This window comes from Typopeltis vanoorti, chromosome 24, assembly GCF_054136105.1.
Source record: "Typopeltis vanoorti isolate ZY-2024b chromosome 24, IOZ_Tvanoo_1.0, whole genome shotgun sequence".
Lineage (NCBI taxonomy): Eukaryota > Metazoa > Arthropoda > Arachnida > Uropygi > Thelyphonidae > Typopeltis > Typopeltis vanoorti.
In genome coordinates this window covers 9,943,963-9,962,838 of record NC_143572.1, presented here as the reverse complement: position 1 = coordinate 9,962,838, position 18,876 = coordinate 9,943,963, and the positions used below count along the sequence as shown (strand labels likewise).

At 35.7% G+C, this 18,876-nt stretch overlaps 1 protein-coding gene across 2 annotated transcripts in view; it reads right to left on the bottom strand.

The window, feature by feature from the left end:
- The window catches only part of Usp32 (Ubiquitin specific protease 32), an 808,142-nt gene that overhangs the window by 117,877 nt on the left and 671,389 nt on the right, over positions 1-18,876 (bottom strand). For both annotated transcript variants that reach the window (XM_090413901.1, XM_090413902.1), the window contains exon 29: positions 8,145-8,231. In XM_090413901.1, the coding sequence (XP_090270027.1) occupies positions 8,145-8,231 (87 nt within the window). The remainder of the gene's footprint in view (positions 1-8,144; positions 8,232-18,876) is intronic.

Here is an 18,876-nt window from a genome sequence, read left to right as displayed (position 1 = left end):
TATAAGATTCACTACGTTTTTTTGCTCACTTGTAATACTATGCTCTTGAATTTCTGCCCGAAAGAATTTATAATCTTTCTTTCACTTCTTTGCTTGTATCGTACCTTCCTTCAGGCTCCGCAAAACTCTTTTCTTTTCCTTCTATAAAATTCTTATTGCCTCCCCTTTCTCCTTTCTGGTTCCAAGGTCAGGCACTCTTCGACTCGTGCTTGTTTATTTCATGCGTCTCCATGACAACGCATGAACGTAAACATTTCGCTAATGTAATACAACGCTCTACTCTTACATAACTCATTACATAACATTAAAATTTCACAAATAAGAATAAACAGAATATTTGAGCTACATAATCAGCTCTTTCATTACGTATACAATTATTTATAATAATACTTTTCGTTACATCATATATATATTTCAGTTATTATAAATTCTACACATATTATTGCCTAATAAATTAATAGTAGGTTAAGTTTAGAATAAATAATTAAATAGTAATCCTTAATTAAGGAATAATAAATAATTTTTATGCAAATCATGATTAATATATAACAAGCAATGTTAAATGTGAATGAAAAAAAATAAATTACACAACATAGTTTCATTCACAATTTAACACTAACATATATGGTAATATTATGGGCTACCTTGCCCACCTTCTGTACTATGCTGGCTGAACTTCCCTATCCATCAACACCCTCAAATTACCAGCTTCATCAATTTCCTGGAGACAGTGCTATCTATGTAATAAATGTATAACTATTAGTTATACATTTATCCCGCATAGTATTGCTATCCATAAATTTCTGAACTCTGCACCATTGATAAACTTCTCTTATGCCTTAACTACCACTCCCAAGATACTAGATGGATTATAATTTCCTATAATTTTGTCCCCCCACCACCCTCTCTCTCAGGACTGGGTGGTGGGGGGACAAGTGATTGCCGGTAACCCACTTCTGCAAGTGGGTTACCGGCTATCTGTGATGACTGATGGATCTTTATGCTCAAACATTCAAACTAATGGTGATGTTTTCTGAGGCTTTGTTCTCTCACTTCCTTCTATAATCAATAATCTTCTCCAGTTGACTCCAAATCGAATATACAGTTTTGCTAATGAAAGAACACCACACTCCTCTTTCTCATTTGACAAACTTTGCACCATATAAATTACCAAAATTCCAGAATATTAACTGCTACAATCCTGTATCTGATATCAAACCATTCTGCAGTGGTTATAACCTTTTAATTTCAATGTTAGTACAATTCAATTCTGTTTTATTTCTTGTAAAAAAAAAACCTTTTCTTTCAGTCATAATTTTGACAACCACAAAATATCTAGTGTTGTAATTTTCAACAGAAGATATTTTTTGTAGGGGTGAAGGGTCAAAGCTGTATAACTGAGAGGGGACCTCCACATAGCCTTTAAAGGAATGCAGAGAACAGACCTGGGCTTCTGACCTAATGTCCAATCCTCACCTTCTTGTGGTGCACCCCGTTGGGTGCACCACGAGAAGGTGAGGCTTAAATCACAATATCAAATGATGGTACAATATGATAGAATTTCATGCTGGCTGGAGCGTCGCCCAGTTAAACAAGGTCCCCCCCCCCGTTTTCAGCAGGGAACCAGGGGTGAACAGTAAAAAGTCAGCTACTAGAACAAATCCTAAAACACACCCCAAACCCAATATCACCTGAATTGAAGATCGGTACTATCAACATAAGAAGCATGAATAGCAAAGAAATGGAGCTAGCAGAGGAATTGGATAAGTACCAGATTGACATAATAGGGGTGACTGAAACAAAAGAGATCAAAACTGGAGAGCTCTTTCTGAGCAATAAATACAAAATGTTATATTCAGGCATGACAATCAAGGAAAAGAAGGATTAGTCATAGTATCATCATCATCATCATCATCATCATCAAATTCCTGCCATGTACCCTCAAGGGGTGTACAGGATATGACAGTACTACATGAAAAAATTACATCATTACTAACTTCCTATCTACAATTTTCCTCCAAATCAGTCTGTTACTTGTCAAGACTCCAACATTATCAGATCTTATATTTCTATCGTCTAAGGCACTTTGTACCGTATCAATCCACCTATATCTTGGTCTTCCTCTGGGTCGTTTTCCTGCCAACCTGGCAGAGAACACTTGTTTTGCTAATCTTTCCTCTCCCATTCTATTTAAGTGACCATACCATCTGAGATTAGCTCTGCTAACGCATTCCTGGATGCTAACAATGTCAAGTTCTTTCCTAATATCCTCATTTTTAATATGATATTGCCATTGATGCCATCTGTTCACGCCTCTAATCTTTCTCAGGACTCTCATATCTGCGGTCTCTAGTCTTTGGTCAAGTGTTTTACTTCTGACCCAGCTCTCAGATCCATAAGTTAAAATTGGTTTGAACACAGTCTTGTATACAGCTAATTTAGTGTTCCGACTAATTTCTTTCTTATTCCATATGAATTTATTCAATTGACTTCCCACGATACCAGCTTTGCTGATTCTGTTGTCTATTTCTATATTTAGTTTACCATCTTCAGTAAAAATTGTGCCTAAGTAGCTGAAATGTTTTACTTGTTCCACAGGTTCTCCATTCACAACACAGTTGACATTTTCAATGATTCTGCCTATTTTCATTGTCTTTGTCTTTTTATTGCTGACCTTCATACCATATCTATTACAACAGCTATTCAATTTAGTCAGAGAATCTTGCAGACTTGTAGCGGATTTATTTAGAAGTATAACATCATCCGCATAAAGCAAAGAGCTGACATTAACATCTCCAATTTTGATATCAGGTTTAATACCACATTCCTTCATAATGTGATCCATATAGATAATGAATAACAGAGGGGATAATGTACATCCTTGTCTCACACCAGATTTAACATTAAACCATCTTCCTGCACTTCCTTCAATTCTAACTGCTGACTCACAACTCAAATAAAGACTAAGTATTGCTTGATATAATGCCCCATTGACACCATATAACTGCAGCGTATTGAATAGCTTCTCTCTTGGCACCTTGTCATATGCCTTTTCCAAATCGACAAAACTTAAATACAGATCTTTGTTATATTCCCATGCTTTCTCGACTATTTGTCGTAAAGTAAAGATCTGATCCTGACAGCCTCTATTTGGCCTGAATCCAGCTTGTTCTTCACCAAGCTTTTCTTCCACAATTCTTCTCAACCGTTTCTCAAGTATACTTGCATAGATCTTGCCAGGAACACTCAGTAGGGAAATACCTCTGTAATTCTCACATTCAGTTTTATTTCCCTTTTTATATATGGGTACTATGAGAGCTCTACTCCAATCATCGGGAATTCGTCCCTCTGTCCAGGCTTTCTGAACTATGCAGTGCAGCCACTGTAAGACTCTTATACCACCATACTTCAGCATTTCTGGTCGAATATCATCTACTCCTGCTGCCTTTCCACATTTCAAGCCTTTGATGGCTTTTTCTACTTCAAGTATGGATATGTATTCCTGACTGCATGCCTGGTCAGTGTTTTTTATCACTGTGCTGTCATCACTGCTAGTTTCATTTAGCAGTTTTTCAAAGTAATTACTCCATACTTCAAGGATATCTTTTTCTCCTGTTTTCATTTCACCTTTATCATCTCTAATTCCTTTTACAGCACTCTTTCCTCCATTCCTAAGCTTCTGCAACAACCTCCAGAATATTTTGCCACCTTCTTGATATTTATTTTCTATATTCTTGCCAAAGTCCTCCCATGACTTTTGTTTAGCTAGTTTTACACACTGTTTAGCTTTCTTACATTTGTCTCTGTATTCTGTAAGAGTAAAAGCTGACTTATTTGCCAGGAACTTTTGATATGCTTTCTTCTTTTCCTTCACTGCCTCTTTAACTTCCTGTGTCCACCAGGGAGTTCTGATTTTTTTATCTTTGCACACAACCTCACCACATGCCTCTCTGGCAGAATCAATCAATGTTTCCTTCAGAGTTTGCCACTGAATCTCCAAGGTTTGATTCCTGTTCTCAAACTCTTTCATTTTCTTTTCAATAATATTTCTGTATTTTAGTCTACAGTTTACATCTGAGAGCTGCTCAACTTTTATTCGCTTTAAAACTTTCTTACATGTTATTCTTTTCAATATGAAATTCAATTTTATCCTGCTCAAGACTAAATAGTGATCACTTCCAATTTCAAATCCTCTGTACACTCTGGTGTCCTGCACCAGGGAGAAAACATCACTATCAACAATAACATAGTCAATGAGACTTTTCTTATTCCTAGCCTCTTCTCTCCATGTGAATTTGTGCACATTTTTATGTTGGAACATGGTGTTAGTAATAACCAGTCCATGTCCTGAGCAGAAATCCAACAGATATTTGCCATTATTATTAGCTTTGCTCTTTTCTCCAAATTTTCCCAAAATATTTTTGTATGTCTCACAATCATTTCCTACTCTACTATTTAGATCCCCAACAAGGACCAACTTTTCCTTTTTCATTGTGTCAGTTGCTTTTTCTAAAGCCTCAAAAAATTCCTCCACTTCTACCTTAGTAGAACCTTCTGTGGGACCATAGGCACAAATAAGTCTCATTGTCCAGTTCCCCATTCTCATATTTGCCCACATTACTCTACTTGAGACTGACTGCCATTCAAGAAGATTAGCCTCGTATTTTGTGTTGAATACTATGGCTACTCCTTCTTTTCCTTGATTGTTATTGCCTGAATATAACATTTTGTATTTATTGCTCAGAAAGATCTCACCAGTTTTGGTCTTTTTTGTTTCAGTCACCCCTATTATGTCGATCTGGTACTTATCTAATTCCTTGGGAATTAGTCATAGTATTCAGCACTAAATACGAGGCTAATCTTCTTGAATGGCAGACAGTCTCAAGTAGAGTGATGTGGGAAAATATCAGAATGGGAAACTGGACAATGAGACTTATTTGTGCCTACTGTCCCACAGAAGGTTCTCCTAAGGTAAAAGTAGAGGAATTTTTTGAGGCTTCAGAAAAAGCAACTGACACAATGAAAAATTGTTGGGGATCTAAATAGCAGAGTAGGAAATGATTGTCAGACATACCAAACTATTTTGGGAAAATTTGGAGAAAAGAGCAAAGCTAATAATAATGGCAAATATCTGTTGGATTTCTGCTCAGGACATGGACTGGTTATTACTAACACTATGTTCTAACATAAAAATGTGCACAAAGTCACATGGAGAGAAGAGGCAAGGAATAAGAAAAGTCTCATTGACTATGTTATTGTCGATAGTGATGTTTTCTCCCTGGTACAGGACACCAGAGTGTATAGAAGATTTGAAATTGGAAGTGAATCACTATTCAGTATTAAGCAAGATAAAATTGAATTTCATATTGAAAAGAAGAACATGTAAGAAAAGAAAACACTGATTGACTCAGCCAGAGAGGCATGTGGTGAGGTTTTCTGCAAGGATAGAAAACTCAGAACTCCATGGTGGACATAGGAAGTTAAAGAGGCAGTGAAGGAAAGAAGAAAGCATATCAAAAGTTCCTGGCAAATAAGTCAGCTGGTGCTCTTAGAGAATACAGAGATAAATGTAAGAAAGCTAAACACTGTGTAAAACTAGTTGGCAAGATATTCTGGAGGTTGTTGAAGAAGCTCAGAAACGGAGGAAAGAGTGCTGTAAAAGGAATTAGAGATGATAAAGATGACATGAAAACTGGAGAAAAAGATATCCTTGAAGTATGGAGTAATTACTTCGAAAAATTGCTAAATGAAACAAGCAGTGATAGCACAGTGGTAAAAAACACTCAACAGGCATACAGTCAGGAACACATATCCATACTTGAAGCAGAAAAAGCCATCAAAGGCTTGAAATGTGGAAAGGCAGCAGGAATAGATGATATTCGACCAGAAATGCTGAAGTATGGTGGTATTAAAAGTCTTACAGTGGCTGCACTGCATAGTTCAGAAGGCCTGGACAGAGGGATGAATTCCCGATGATTGGAGTAGAGCTCTCATAGTACTCATATATAAAAAGGGAAATAAAACTGAATGTGAAAATTACAGAGGTATTTCCCTGCTGAGTGTTCCTGGTAAGATTTATGCAAGTATACTTGAGAAACAGTTGAGAAGAATTGTGGAAAAAAAGCCTGATGAAGAATAAGCTGGATTCAAGCCAAATAGAAGCTGTCAGGATCAGATCTTCACTTTACGACAAATAAGTCGAGAAAGCATGGGAATATAACAAAGATCTGTATTTAAGTTTTGTAGATCTGGAAAAGTCATATGATAAGGTGCCAAGAGAGAGAAGCGGTTCAACACGCTACAGTTATATGGTGTCAATGGGCCATTATATCAAGCAATACTTAGTCTTTATTTGAGTTGTAAGTCAGCAGTTAGAATTGAAGGAAGTACAGGAAGATAGTTTAATGTTAAATCTGGTGTCAGATGAGGATGTACATTATCTATATGGATCACATTATGAAGGAAAGTGGTGTTAAACTTGATATCAAAATTGGAGATGTTAATGTCAGCTCTTTGCTTTATGCGGACGATGTTATACTTCTAAATAAATCTACTACGTCTGCAAGATTCCCTGACTAAATTGAATAACTGTTGTAATAGATATGGTATGAAGGTCAGCAATAAAAAGACAAAGACAATGAAAATAAGCAGAATCACTAAAAATGTCAACTGCGTTGTGAATGGAGAACATGTGGAACAAGTAAAACATTTCAGCTACTTAGGAATGGTTTTTAGTGAAGATTGTAAATTAAATATGGAAATAGACAACAGAATCAACAAAGCTGGTATGGTAGGAAGTCAATTGAATAAATTCATATGGAATAAGAGAGAAATTAGTTGGAACACTAAATAAGCTGTATACAAGACTAAGTGTTCAAGCCAGTTTTAATATATGGATCTGAGAGCTGGGTCAGAAGTAAAACACTTGACCAAAGACTAGAGACTGCAGATACGAGAGTCCTGAGAAAGATTAGAGGTGTGAACAGATGGTATCAATGGAAATATCATGTTAAAAATGAGGATATTAGGAAAGAACTTGACATTGTCAGTATCTAGGAATGCGTTAGCAGAGCTAATCTCAGGTGGTATGGTCACTTAAACAGAATGGGTGAGGAAAGATTAGCAAAACAAGTGTTCTCTGCCAAGTTGGCAGGAAGAGACCCAGTCCAAGATATAAGTTGATTGATAGGGTGAAAAATGCCTTAGACGATAGAAATATAAGATCTGATAATGTTGGAGTCTTGACAAGTAACAGACTGATTTGGAGGAAAATTAGATAGGAAGTTAGTAATGATGCAAATTTTTCATGTAGTACTACCGTAGCCTGTACACCCCTTGAGGGTACATGGCATGAATTTGATGATGATGATGAAATTCCTCTTCTTGGGATTATTTTAACCTCCAGTCCCCTCCCCCACCCCAAACTTTAAATCTGAACAGCTGTTGACTATTAATATGAGAAAATGCTGCTAAAAGAGCTAACTATTAGCATAACAGAAATAGAAAGCTCTAATTAGACCATTCTAATATCACCAAGTGCAAGAATGTTAATGTAAGAAGAGAACGAAGATAAAGGAAGTGTAAGAATCTTAATGTATGCACAGTAGTAATTCATGTATAAGCTTCGCTTTTTCAATACAGACTGAAACGAAAAACACGATTTGTTTTCTTCTCTCTAAGTTTTAAAAAATTATGATAATTATCAATACTTTTTCCTTATTTACACTTACAGTATTTACCATGTGATCTACATTTTATGCATACTGTTCAAATATAACTGTTTCCTTATTGTTTTAATTCTAATTTGAATGATGATATCATTAGCAAATTACAAATAGTACTAATAACTCATATCTTGTGGTTCTTTCCATTTAATTCAATATGTATAGTAAGGAACATATTCCACTTCATTATTACAAACTGACTATTAAATGTTTAGGTGGATTGTTACACTCCCTCATCCCATTCTTATCTCTTTATGATTCTGTTCCATTAAAAAAAAGTAGTATGCTTATATAAATGTGTAAAGACAAAAAAAGGAAGAAGGGAGGAAAAACTTTCTATACAAGCCAATACAGTAGAGTATTTCAAATGTTAACAATCTGTAGCTATAACAGCAACTGTACTTTTCAATAAATTCTTACCTATACCATGGACAAGATGCACATAAGAAGCCATCCTTCTGTACTGCTTTCAGAGTAAATGGATATTCGTAACCTAAGCTGTCATCACTATTAAAAAGATAAATGCAACAAAAAAAAAAGCAAACTTTTATTTTTCATTTATTTCTAGATTAATTTAAAAAGTGATTTGAAGAATAAGGTATTAACTTAATGCTGGATAGGCTTGTTTTTAATTTATAAATTAAAACATACAAGAAATCATTTCTTAACATTTGGAAAAACAATCCTGATTTATGTTTAATATATGTACTGGATAAGCCAATATAGTAAAAAAGTTTAGCACTTTTTTTTTTTTTTAAAAAAAATAGTAATTCAGACGTAAAAGGCTAAAAAATATAAAGCACCAGCACCACATGGGACAAGAGTTATGGAGACAAATATCAATATGTACTTTGCACCTAAAGATTGTAGTCTCTCTCTCTCATTCCAGGTAGAACAAGATACTGTAGAGAAGGAATGATGAGGAGTATTTAATACAATGAGTTTGAGCTCACTTAGTGAAAATGGATGGTGACTGATTTTTGAGTTGTTAACAGGTTTTGGGGAACATGGTGGATTTATCAACAGAAGAAGAAAATATCCTTATTCTTCATATAACAAACTAACACTACTGATCAACTTCTAAAAGTTCATCTACAATTACTCCTGAATTAGTTTTTAAAAATATATTCTTTTCAAAGTTCTCTTAGCATTAATCAGAGAGTTATTACTAAAGTATTTCAGGAATGAATGAGAGTCTCAATTTGAAAATCAATTTTTTCTAGAAATAATGGAATAGACTCTGCCTCCCCCCCCCCAATGAAAGACCAGATCTATAGATTTAACCAACAATATGTTTAACAATACAACACAATTTAGCATGGAAAGAAGTATGCTTGGTATCACAAAAGGAATACATGGATAAGAAATCAAACCGAAGTCTCTGACATTATAGGAAGAGTGAAACATCTGAAGTGGCAATGGGCTGGGCATATTGCTCGAAGACAAGATCAACAATGGACAAAAGAAGTACTGAATTGGATTCCAAGAGAGGAAAAACGACCACAATGTCAACCTAAATCACAGTGGATTGATGATATCATCAGATTTGCAGGAATGACATGGAAAAGGAGAGCCATGGACAGAGTTTTGGAGTAATCTTAGAAAGGCCTTCATCCAGCAGTGGATCAACAATGGCTGATGATGATGTTTGGCAATAGTAAGATTCTTGTGGCCTAATAGCTAATCAACTATGGGAAGATACCAAGAAACAGTCTTTAAATGACAACTTAAATCCTATTCAGTGAATATACCAATGGCATATTCATTGTCTGGAAATAGTAATTCTGAACTAAATCTTTTTTGCTTCACAAGTTATCAAAATATAATATTTTAAATTAAACTGGAAAGAAATAATAAATTGCTGCTTTTAGATATTTTGATCAACAAAGACAAGAGGGTGGTAAACCAGGATATTTAACTAATGAATTTTTAATGCAACATGTGCCATTATCACAATTATTATTACACGCATATTCACAATAATATAGTAATTTTATTACTGCAAATATTTCAACCAGAAACTAACTGGTCATCATCAGTGCATCAGCATGATCACAAGGTGAAGCTGTAACAAAGAATGTCAATCCTATACAGAATTAAGCCATGCTGATGCATTGATAATTACAAGATAGTTTCTGGTTTTTTGCATTAATAAAATTACTCTATTCTTGTGAATATGTGTGTATAATAATCAGAATATTCAAGAATTTTGTTTATGGAAAATATTTACTAAACCGATATTTTATTGTAAAATAATATAGCAGCAATGCTTGTGGTTTTGATATTACTGGTCAACTACAGAGGCTGTTAACCTTAACCTCATCTAATGGATAGGTTATCGGTGCAAACAGCTTACCATTCCGCAGCATGAAGAAGTTGCAAGATATACATACATACGTTCCTATGTTGTTGAAATTAAAATACCTGTAAACAATTTTTTATACTGAGTGCAATGAAATAATCATCAAGTGGAAAAGAAACTTCATCACACTGTAAATAAATGTATCCAGTTTGCCATTGCTGAAAAACCTTCTCTTCAGCATTTGTGATACCTGGCTGTCATGATATTATTTCATGCAGTCACAATTGAGAGAATACAGCATATGCTTTACTGTGATATAAAATGAATAGTTGAGAGAGAGAGAGAGAAGATATAATTTACACAGAGAGAGATGTTGTACAAAAAAGGAACGGATATAAATAAGATAGAGTTGGAAAATATAAGAAATACAGAAAAAACATAAGGAATGAATAGTTGTATTCTTTACATTTCTTATTATTTCAAGTTCCTATTGAGGAGTTTAGGTATCTTCACTGTTGTATTATTATTATTATTTTTTTTTTTGAGTGAAGATTAGATGGAAAGCTATTCTCTGTTTGTGGACTGATAGTTGTCAAGTGAAAATGCTGAAACATTCCATACAGCTGTTGTTTGTTTCAGTGCTGGATAGCTGTATTTTATGAAGTAAACTGTTAATGTTTTTTGTACTTGAAACAAGTACTAAAAACGTTATGCTTGAGGCAAGGCATATGTTGAATACAAAAGGTATGAGTTGTCATTTTCTAGTGTGATTGTGTGCGATAAAATTTGTTGCTGCTGTTTCCCTTAGTGAAGTTAAGGATTCATGAAGTTTGATGCATGTGGTTTGATTTGCCAGAACAAGATAGTCAAGTTCTCTGTTATGTCTGAGTCTGACTAAAATATTTTAATTTCTGCCTTTGCATATATTTTGTATTTAATGACAGAAGACCCAATATTTTAATGTTATGAATTTTTATAAACCAGCCATGCTAAGTGAAAACTTGGCATGCTGGTCCCAAGCCTGGATAAATGGGGAGGGTTGAGCACAGGGATAGCATCGCAGTCTGAGAAAAAAAATTTTGCTATGCAAGCTGAAACTTTCCAAAATGTGATAGTGGATAAAGAAAATAGAATACGAACTGCCACGAACACGAGGCATCTCTGTGAAAGTCCTTCTGGGGAAGCAGAGATGCAGAAGAAAGTGACAGACACCTTATCAAAACACAAACTTAGACTGGGATGTTGGCACCATGTCTGAAACTGGGAAAACGTACCAAGTCTCAAGAGTTCAAGAAAAATACAGATAAGAAATAATGGGATTAAGTGAGATGAGATGGATAGGAACTGGAAAAATCAAAACTCTGGTCACTACTTAATCTACTCTGGGAACCAAAATACGAATGACCACAGAAAAGGAGTGCACTAATGATGACAAAGAAAGCTCATAGTGCACTAATGAAGTGGAACCCAATATCGGAAAGAATATTAAGGCTGGGAACCAAAATACGAATGACCACACAATAGGATGCACTAATGATGACAAAGAAAGCTCATGGTGCACTAATGGAGTCGAACCCAATATCAAAAAGAATAGTAAGAAGACTAATACTAAAGCTGGCAAGCAGAACATCACAATAACTGCTATATAGGCGCCAACAAACAACATGATCCAGGAAGAAAAGGATAATTTCTATAACAATACAGAGAAGTATAGAAAAAACAAATGAAAAAGATATGCAACTTATAATTGGAGACTTTAATGCTAAGGTTGGAAATGATAATACTAATAAAAAACTGTTATTGGAAAGAATGCAGAAGGAGAAATAAATTAAAACGGAGAGTTGCTTATAGACTTTTGTATGTTCAACCAGCTTGTAATAGAAGGGAGTCTCTTCCAACATAAAAAAATACATAAGTGGACATGGATAGCACCAGATAGGAAGACCATTCTTTTGGACTGTTCTTTCTGCAGGCATGTAAAGAGGTCCAGAACTGTTGTGGGGCAGGTGTCTCTTGACTTCACCCAATGCTCCAGTTCATCCCACACATTTTCAATAATGTTGGGATCAGGATTCTGTAGAGGCCAGTCAAGTGTGGTGGTGTTCATGTCCACAAACCACACTGTTACAGCAGAAGTCTTATGACACAGTGTATTGTCTTGCTGAAGAGACACTGGTCAGTTCTGTAGAAATGTCACAAAGCAGGAAGCATTGCATTATCTATGCTATGCTTCCTCAATGGACCTCAATGTTCATAGCAGGAAAAACATGACCATACCACCTCAGAATTTCATAGTTGGGTTATGCACATTGCTAAGAGATATTCAACAGGTGTCTGCCATCCCACACCTGTTTGGAAGAGGGTGTAGCGTGATTCGTCGCCTCATAACACAGCTTTCCAAGCTTCCACGTCCCACTGTACATGCTCTTTGCACCGCTGAAGACAATGCAGTATGTTGGTACGGTTAATATGGGGGGGCTTGCATATTGCAGTCATACCATGGAAACCCATGTTATGAGCATTGGTTCTGAATGTTTTTGTGCAGATTTGTGTTCCAGTCAATGCTAGAAGTGTCAATGTGTCGGCTGACAAATGATGGTTTTTACATATTATCCTTCATAATCATGTTCAGTGAGCATGGTGGGTCGTCCATTACAGGTATCTCTTGCAGTGGACTCCCTGTACTTCCATTTCAGTATGGCATCAGCAACTTGACTTGAGATGGCCCAATATATCAACAATTGGCCGAACAGATAGGTTGATGGCAACATGGGATAGTATCTCAATGACTCTTTCAAACTCCATCAGTTCTCTTCTCACAGCCATTTCACTAGACAGTTACACTGACTTGGAAGTTTCATATTCCTCCAATTCATACTGGCTACAAACATGCGACTCATTACATGCACGATGCACCTTGCCCATGTGAGTGTCTGTTGATTTCTTTCCAAGCAAGTGTGTGTGTGTAATTTGTTAATAAAATATATAAAAATAAAATTTGGTTTTCATAAGTAGCAAAGTAAAACATCAAATACATAGGCTTGGGGAAAGAATCTGTAAACTTAGGGGAAAATATTAGATGGCTTAATTAATAACAGGATAAGTTAGTATACAACAAACAACCTTTAATAATTAAGGCAGAAATTAAGGTGGCACCAACACTGAGAAATAGAGCATCATGCATCTTGAGAGACAACAACAACAAAAAAAGACAGAAGTAGATCTCTCTGATATAACTAATTTATCTTTACTGGTTATCCAGAGTGGGCCAATTACAAGTTTTAAAAGAGGTAAACCGTGAGTAGACATATCGGTACACAATAAATAACGGAAAAAACTCACGTAGAAAGATTATTTATTAGTATAATTTTCACCTGTGTGTCACAGGCATCCTCAGTACATTAAGCTCAAAATTAAACACTAACTGACAATTCCAAAAAGCGCCACCTAAGTAGCTGGTGTAAGATAACTAAAAAGGTCAATAACTTTCCTTAAAAAAAAAAAAATTAATACAATAAAAAGTTAGGAAAGATTAGCTGATTTGTAAAGTACTATCTCCCATAAAGGGGACAGACGTAAGCCGTCGGATCTGTTTAAGTTAGGAGAATAAATAATCTTTCTACGTGAGTTTTTTCCGTTATTTATTGTGTACCAATTACAAGTTGTTATATGTATGAAGCTCAAATGCAGCTGTTAGATAAGAGGTGTCCCTGTGATAGTGTAATTTTTAGTTGCATTGCTATTTAACAAAAAGATTAAAAATGTCAGGGTTACTTACAAAACAGGTCAAAAAACTATGCAGTTTGCTGAGGTTACTTCTTAAAGATAGAAATCCTTTCCAAACAATACCCAGGTGTTTACAAAATCTATTATTCCTGCAGAAGGCTTTACATTAGTCAAACTGAGAAACATCATGAAATTAGGGAGGATATATATAAGCAATGTTGCTCATTAAAGACAAGTAACCTTAGCTTTAACCATATGCCACATTTGCAAAGCAACAATGCTAGACTAGAACAGACCTACTGTGACATATTTGGAAGACCATTTTTATACTTTGTCATTTTAAGGAATTTAGAATAGTTATTTACTCATTTGAAACTCTTAGTAGGAATAAATGCTTGATTTTGCACAATGTATGGGAGTTGTTTATTAGATTATGCAATACTTCGCACTTTATTTCAAAATCACTAGTAGGCAATGTGGGAATGTAGAGACAGAAAACAAAATTTGAAAAAGGATACTCAAATTTTCTATAGCTTATAAGAAAGATTATCAGGCTTCTTCTTTCTCCCATTCCCCTCCAGAAGCCACCAAACACAACATATTTTGCTACACTGAAGCAGCAAAATATGTTAATTGTTATGGACATCCATATTTTCATAAGCCTTTTGAGAACATGGACAAAACAAATTTCATTTGTTCATCCACATGCATATATACAGTCGATTGTCTCACTATATCAAACTCACAGAGACCATAGGAATAGTTTTCTATAGTGAATTTCTTTTAGTACAGCATTGTGCCTAAGGAGCTTTATGTGGGATTTTTTTCAGTAGTTTGTTAGTGAGGGAGTTTATTTTATCATAGTTGTGTATGCAAGTGACAAAATGTTTTGTAAGCTCAAATTTGGCTTACATCAGACAATTTGTAGTGGCAAAAAAGATGCAAATTACATACTAGAAATGCAAAATATAAAAAAGTACAGTATTACATTAGTTTTTACATTTTGCTAAATGAATTACTTACACCGTTTTAATTCAGTATGTCGAATGACATACTGAATTATGTTACTATAATTGGCATAATTCATGATGCTAAATGCATCATGTCTGTAGTTCTATTTAATAATTATGCTACTTAAAAAAAAAAAAGAGGGTGTAAGTAAAATATTTTCAAAATAAATGACCACAGTTGTTAACAAAGACTTGCAGAATAATTGAATGAAAAATTTATAATCGAACACAAGATTTATTCATGCAACATTGAATAAATCTCCTTATCTAGCTCTATATTCTGATTACATGGTGCAGTAGATTTATCAACCAAAATCATCATCAAATTCTTGACATGTACCCTCAAGGGGGTGTATAGGATATGATAGTACTACATAAAAAACTTACATCATTACAAACTTGCTATCTACAATTTTTCTCCCAATCAATCTGTTACCTGTCAAGACTCCAACATTATCAGATATTATTTTTATGTCTTCTAAGGCACTTTTACTGTATCAATCCACCTATATCTTGGTCTTCCTCTGGGTCTTTTTCCTGCCAACCTAGCAGAGAACATTGGTTTTGCTAATCTTTCTTTTCCCATTCTGTTTAAGTTACCATACCACCTGAGATTAGCTTTGCTAACACATTCCTGGATGCTAACAATGTTAAGTTCTTTCCTAATTTCCTCATTTTTAATATGATATTGCCACTGATGCTATTTGTTCACACTTCTAATCTCTCTTAGGACTAAGTTAAAAATGGATTGAAAACTATCTTGTATACAGCTAATTCAGTGTTGGCTTCTGACCTAATGTCCAATACTCACCATCTCATAATGCACTCGGTTGGTTATCTACCTGGATACTGAAGGAACGAGGATGGGCAGGCAAATTTGGGATTTAGCTGACTAAATTATATACTTATTGGCTTAAACCACAACATAACAGAATTTCATGCCAACTGGAGGTGTTGCGCAGTTAAACAAGGCCCCTATTGTTTTTGCCAGGTAACCAGGGTGAACAGCAAAAAGTCAGCTACTGGAACAAATCCTGAAATACACCCCAACTCAACACCACCAGAGTCCAAGATCAATACTATCAACATAAGAAGCCTGAAAAGACAAAGAAATGGAGCTAGTTGAGGAAATGGATAAGTACCATATCGACATAATAGGGGTGACTGAAACAAAACAGACAAAAACTGGTGAGATCTTTCTGAGCAATAAATACAAAATGTTATATTCAAACAATAACAATCAGAGAAAAGGAGCAGTAGCTATAGTATTCAACACTAAATATGAGGCTAATCTTCTTGAATGGGAGGCTGGACAATGAGACTTATTTGTTCCTATGGTCCCACAGCAGGTTCTAGGTAGAAGTGGAGGAATTTTTTGAGGCTTCAGAGAAAGCAACTGACACAGTGAAAAAGTAAAAGTTGGTTCTTGTTGGGAATCTAAATAGCAGAGTAGGAAATAATTGTCAAACATAAAAAAAAAAGAAAAAAAAAGGAAATTTGAAGAAAAGAGCAAAGCTAATAAAAATGGGAAATACAGAGGATGATCGGTTAACAAACATAATCCATTCAAAGACGATTTCGCTACCCAAATTGTTCGTTAACCGATCATCGATTTACTATAGACTTTTATGGGAATTTGATTAATTCGTTATGGAGACCCAAAAAAAAAAATAAAAAATTATATAATTTCTTACTACGTTTATTTATAATAAAACAATAATAAATACTTGCACAGTCTTGCATTTTCTTCAGGCATGTTTTTTTTCTCGTTTATGGGGCATTAAAGAATCTGTCCAATGTCAATTGCTTTTCTCTCTTCTTCAGGATTTTTCAGAAGTGATTAATAGCACTGGCGTTGTAGAGATCCCCAAGCCTATTGACCTCAACCTGGTTTGGGTGCCATTCTAAGACCATTATTCTGACATCTTCCCACTTCTTTAAAAGATCTTTAATAGCATATGTCGGCATTGGTCATCTTTAGTCTTCCTCTTTTTCAGAAGAAAACACATCTCGCTGAGTTTCTTGGTGTTCTTCTGTCACCAGAACATTTTCGTGTTCCATTATGAGCTCTTCAATGTCATGTTCATTCACATCCAATTCCAGATCTCTAGCAGTTGTCACAATTTCATCCATAATTTCAGCAACATCATCTCCCGTCTCCCTGAATGCAGGATGGACACAGCTTTCGCCAAGCAGAATTCAACTATCGTTGAGTGACTTCTGACCACACCTTTTGAATGAGCCAGATAGCTTCAAGAATATCAAATTTTTCTTTCCAAAACATTTTTAATGTCATTGTTGAGGAGAACTGGCATGCTTCAAAACACCGACGAAACAGCACGTGAGTGTACAATTTCTTGAAACCCGCAATAACCTCCTGATCGATTGGCTGAATCAACGAAGTGGTATTTGGAGGCAGAAACTGAACTGTCAGCCAGGGAAAGTCTTCCAGCAAATTATCTTCAAGGTCTTTTGGATGTCCTGGTGCATTGTCCAATAGGCATTACAACATGTTTAATGCCAGACTCCTTCTAAATTTTGCAAACCATCCAGTGGTAGCCTTGAATTCTATCTCCTCGTGTGACGAATGTGGAGTTTGTTTCTTCAGTTCTTCAAAAATTTCTCTAGCCTTCTCTTGAATGATAGTCATACTAGTTACATCTGACTGTATACCTAGAGTCCGAATAATAAATCAAGTAGGGGTTAAATGGATGAATAACATCATTAAGCTTGAGTTGCAAAAAAAGAAACAACTATGGAGGGAATTTAAGGAGAAGGGTGACCGGCAGGCACATGAACGGTATAAAGCGCAGGCCAGAAGGGTGACGAGTGTGGTAAGAAAAGCAAAAAAGGATTACGAAAGAACATTGGCCATGCAGGCTAAAGAGAATCCTAAACAGTTTTTTAGATATGTAGCAAGTAAAAGGAAAAATGTACATGGCAGATTGATTTTAAAGAGTGCCGATGGTAGGGAGGTAATTGAATCAGTTGAGATAGTTGAGTTACTGAGTGAGCACTTTGCAAAAGTATATCATCCAGGTGGTGACATTGCAGAAACGAATAAACCAGTAGATTATGCGGGAATTGTGGTTAATGAAGTGGAGGTGAGTAGTCTATTGCATAACCTCAATGTCAATACATCTGTGGGATTGGATGATATACCAGCTCGTGTTGTACGAGAAGCAGCTAAAGAATTGTCAGTACCCTGGACCATTTTGTTTAATTTGAATCTCGGGTCTGGGTTAGTCCCGAGCGGGTGGAAAGAGGGGAAAATAGTTCCACTGCATAAAGGTGGTTCCAAGACTGCTGTTGTAAATTACCGACCGATTAGCATATCAGGAATCATTGTCAAGGTCTTAGAGAAAATAGTCAAGAGGAAAATACAGGATTGGATAGAAGAAAATGGGATACTGTATCGGGGACAGCATGGTTTTGTGAAGGGTAGGTCATGCCTCAGTAACTTGCTCACGTATTATAACACAGTGACGGCTGAACTGGATAAGGGTAATGGGTTTACGGTGATTCTACTGGACCTTGCCAAGGCCTTTGACAGGATTCCACATGGAATTCTAATCAGTAAATTGCAGCATATGGGAATGGACATAGGGTTGGTGAGATGGATAGGAGGGTGGTTGACGGAGAGATATCAGAGAGTGGTTTACTCGGGAGTAGAGTCCACAAGACGGCCAGTGACTAGTGGTGTGCCACAAGGATCTGTTCTTGGACCACTGCTGTTTAATTTGTTCATAAATGATATAGGAAATGATCTGAGAGGAACAGTTCATTTGTTTGCGGATGATGCGAAGTTGGGTAGGGCAATAGTGAATGCAGATGATGTCAGAATTTTGCAGGATGATTTGGATAGATTGGAGGTCTGGGCTAAGGAGAATGGATGTCAGTTTAATGTGGCAAAATGTAAGGTTATGCATTTTGCCACATAATGGTGGAACCGTGCTCCAGGAAATTGATGAGGCACGAGATTTAGGAGTGTTGGTAGATAAGGAATTGAAATTTAGGGGACACATTGCAAAAGTGACCAAAACAACTCATCAAATCACTTGGTTGCTGAAGAATACGTTGACAAGCAGAGACAAGCAGGTTATTGTTCCTCTGT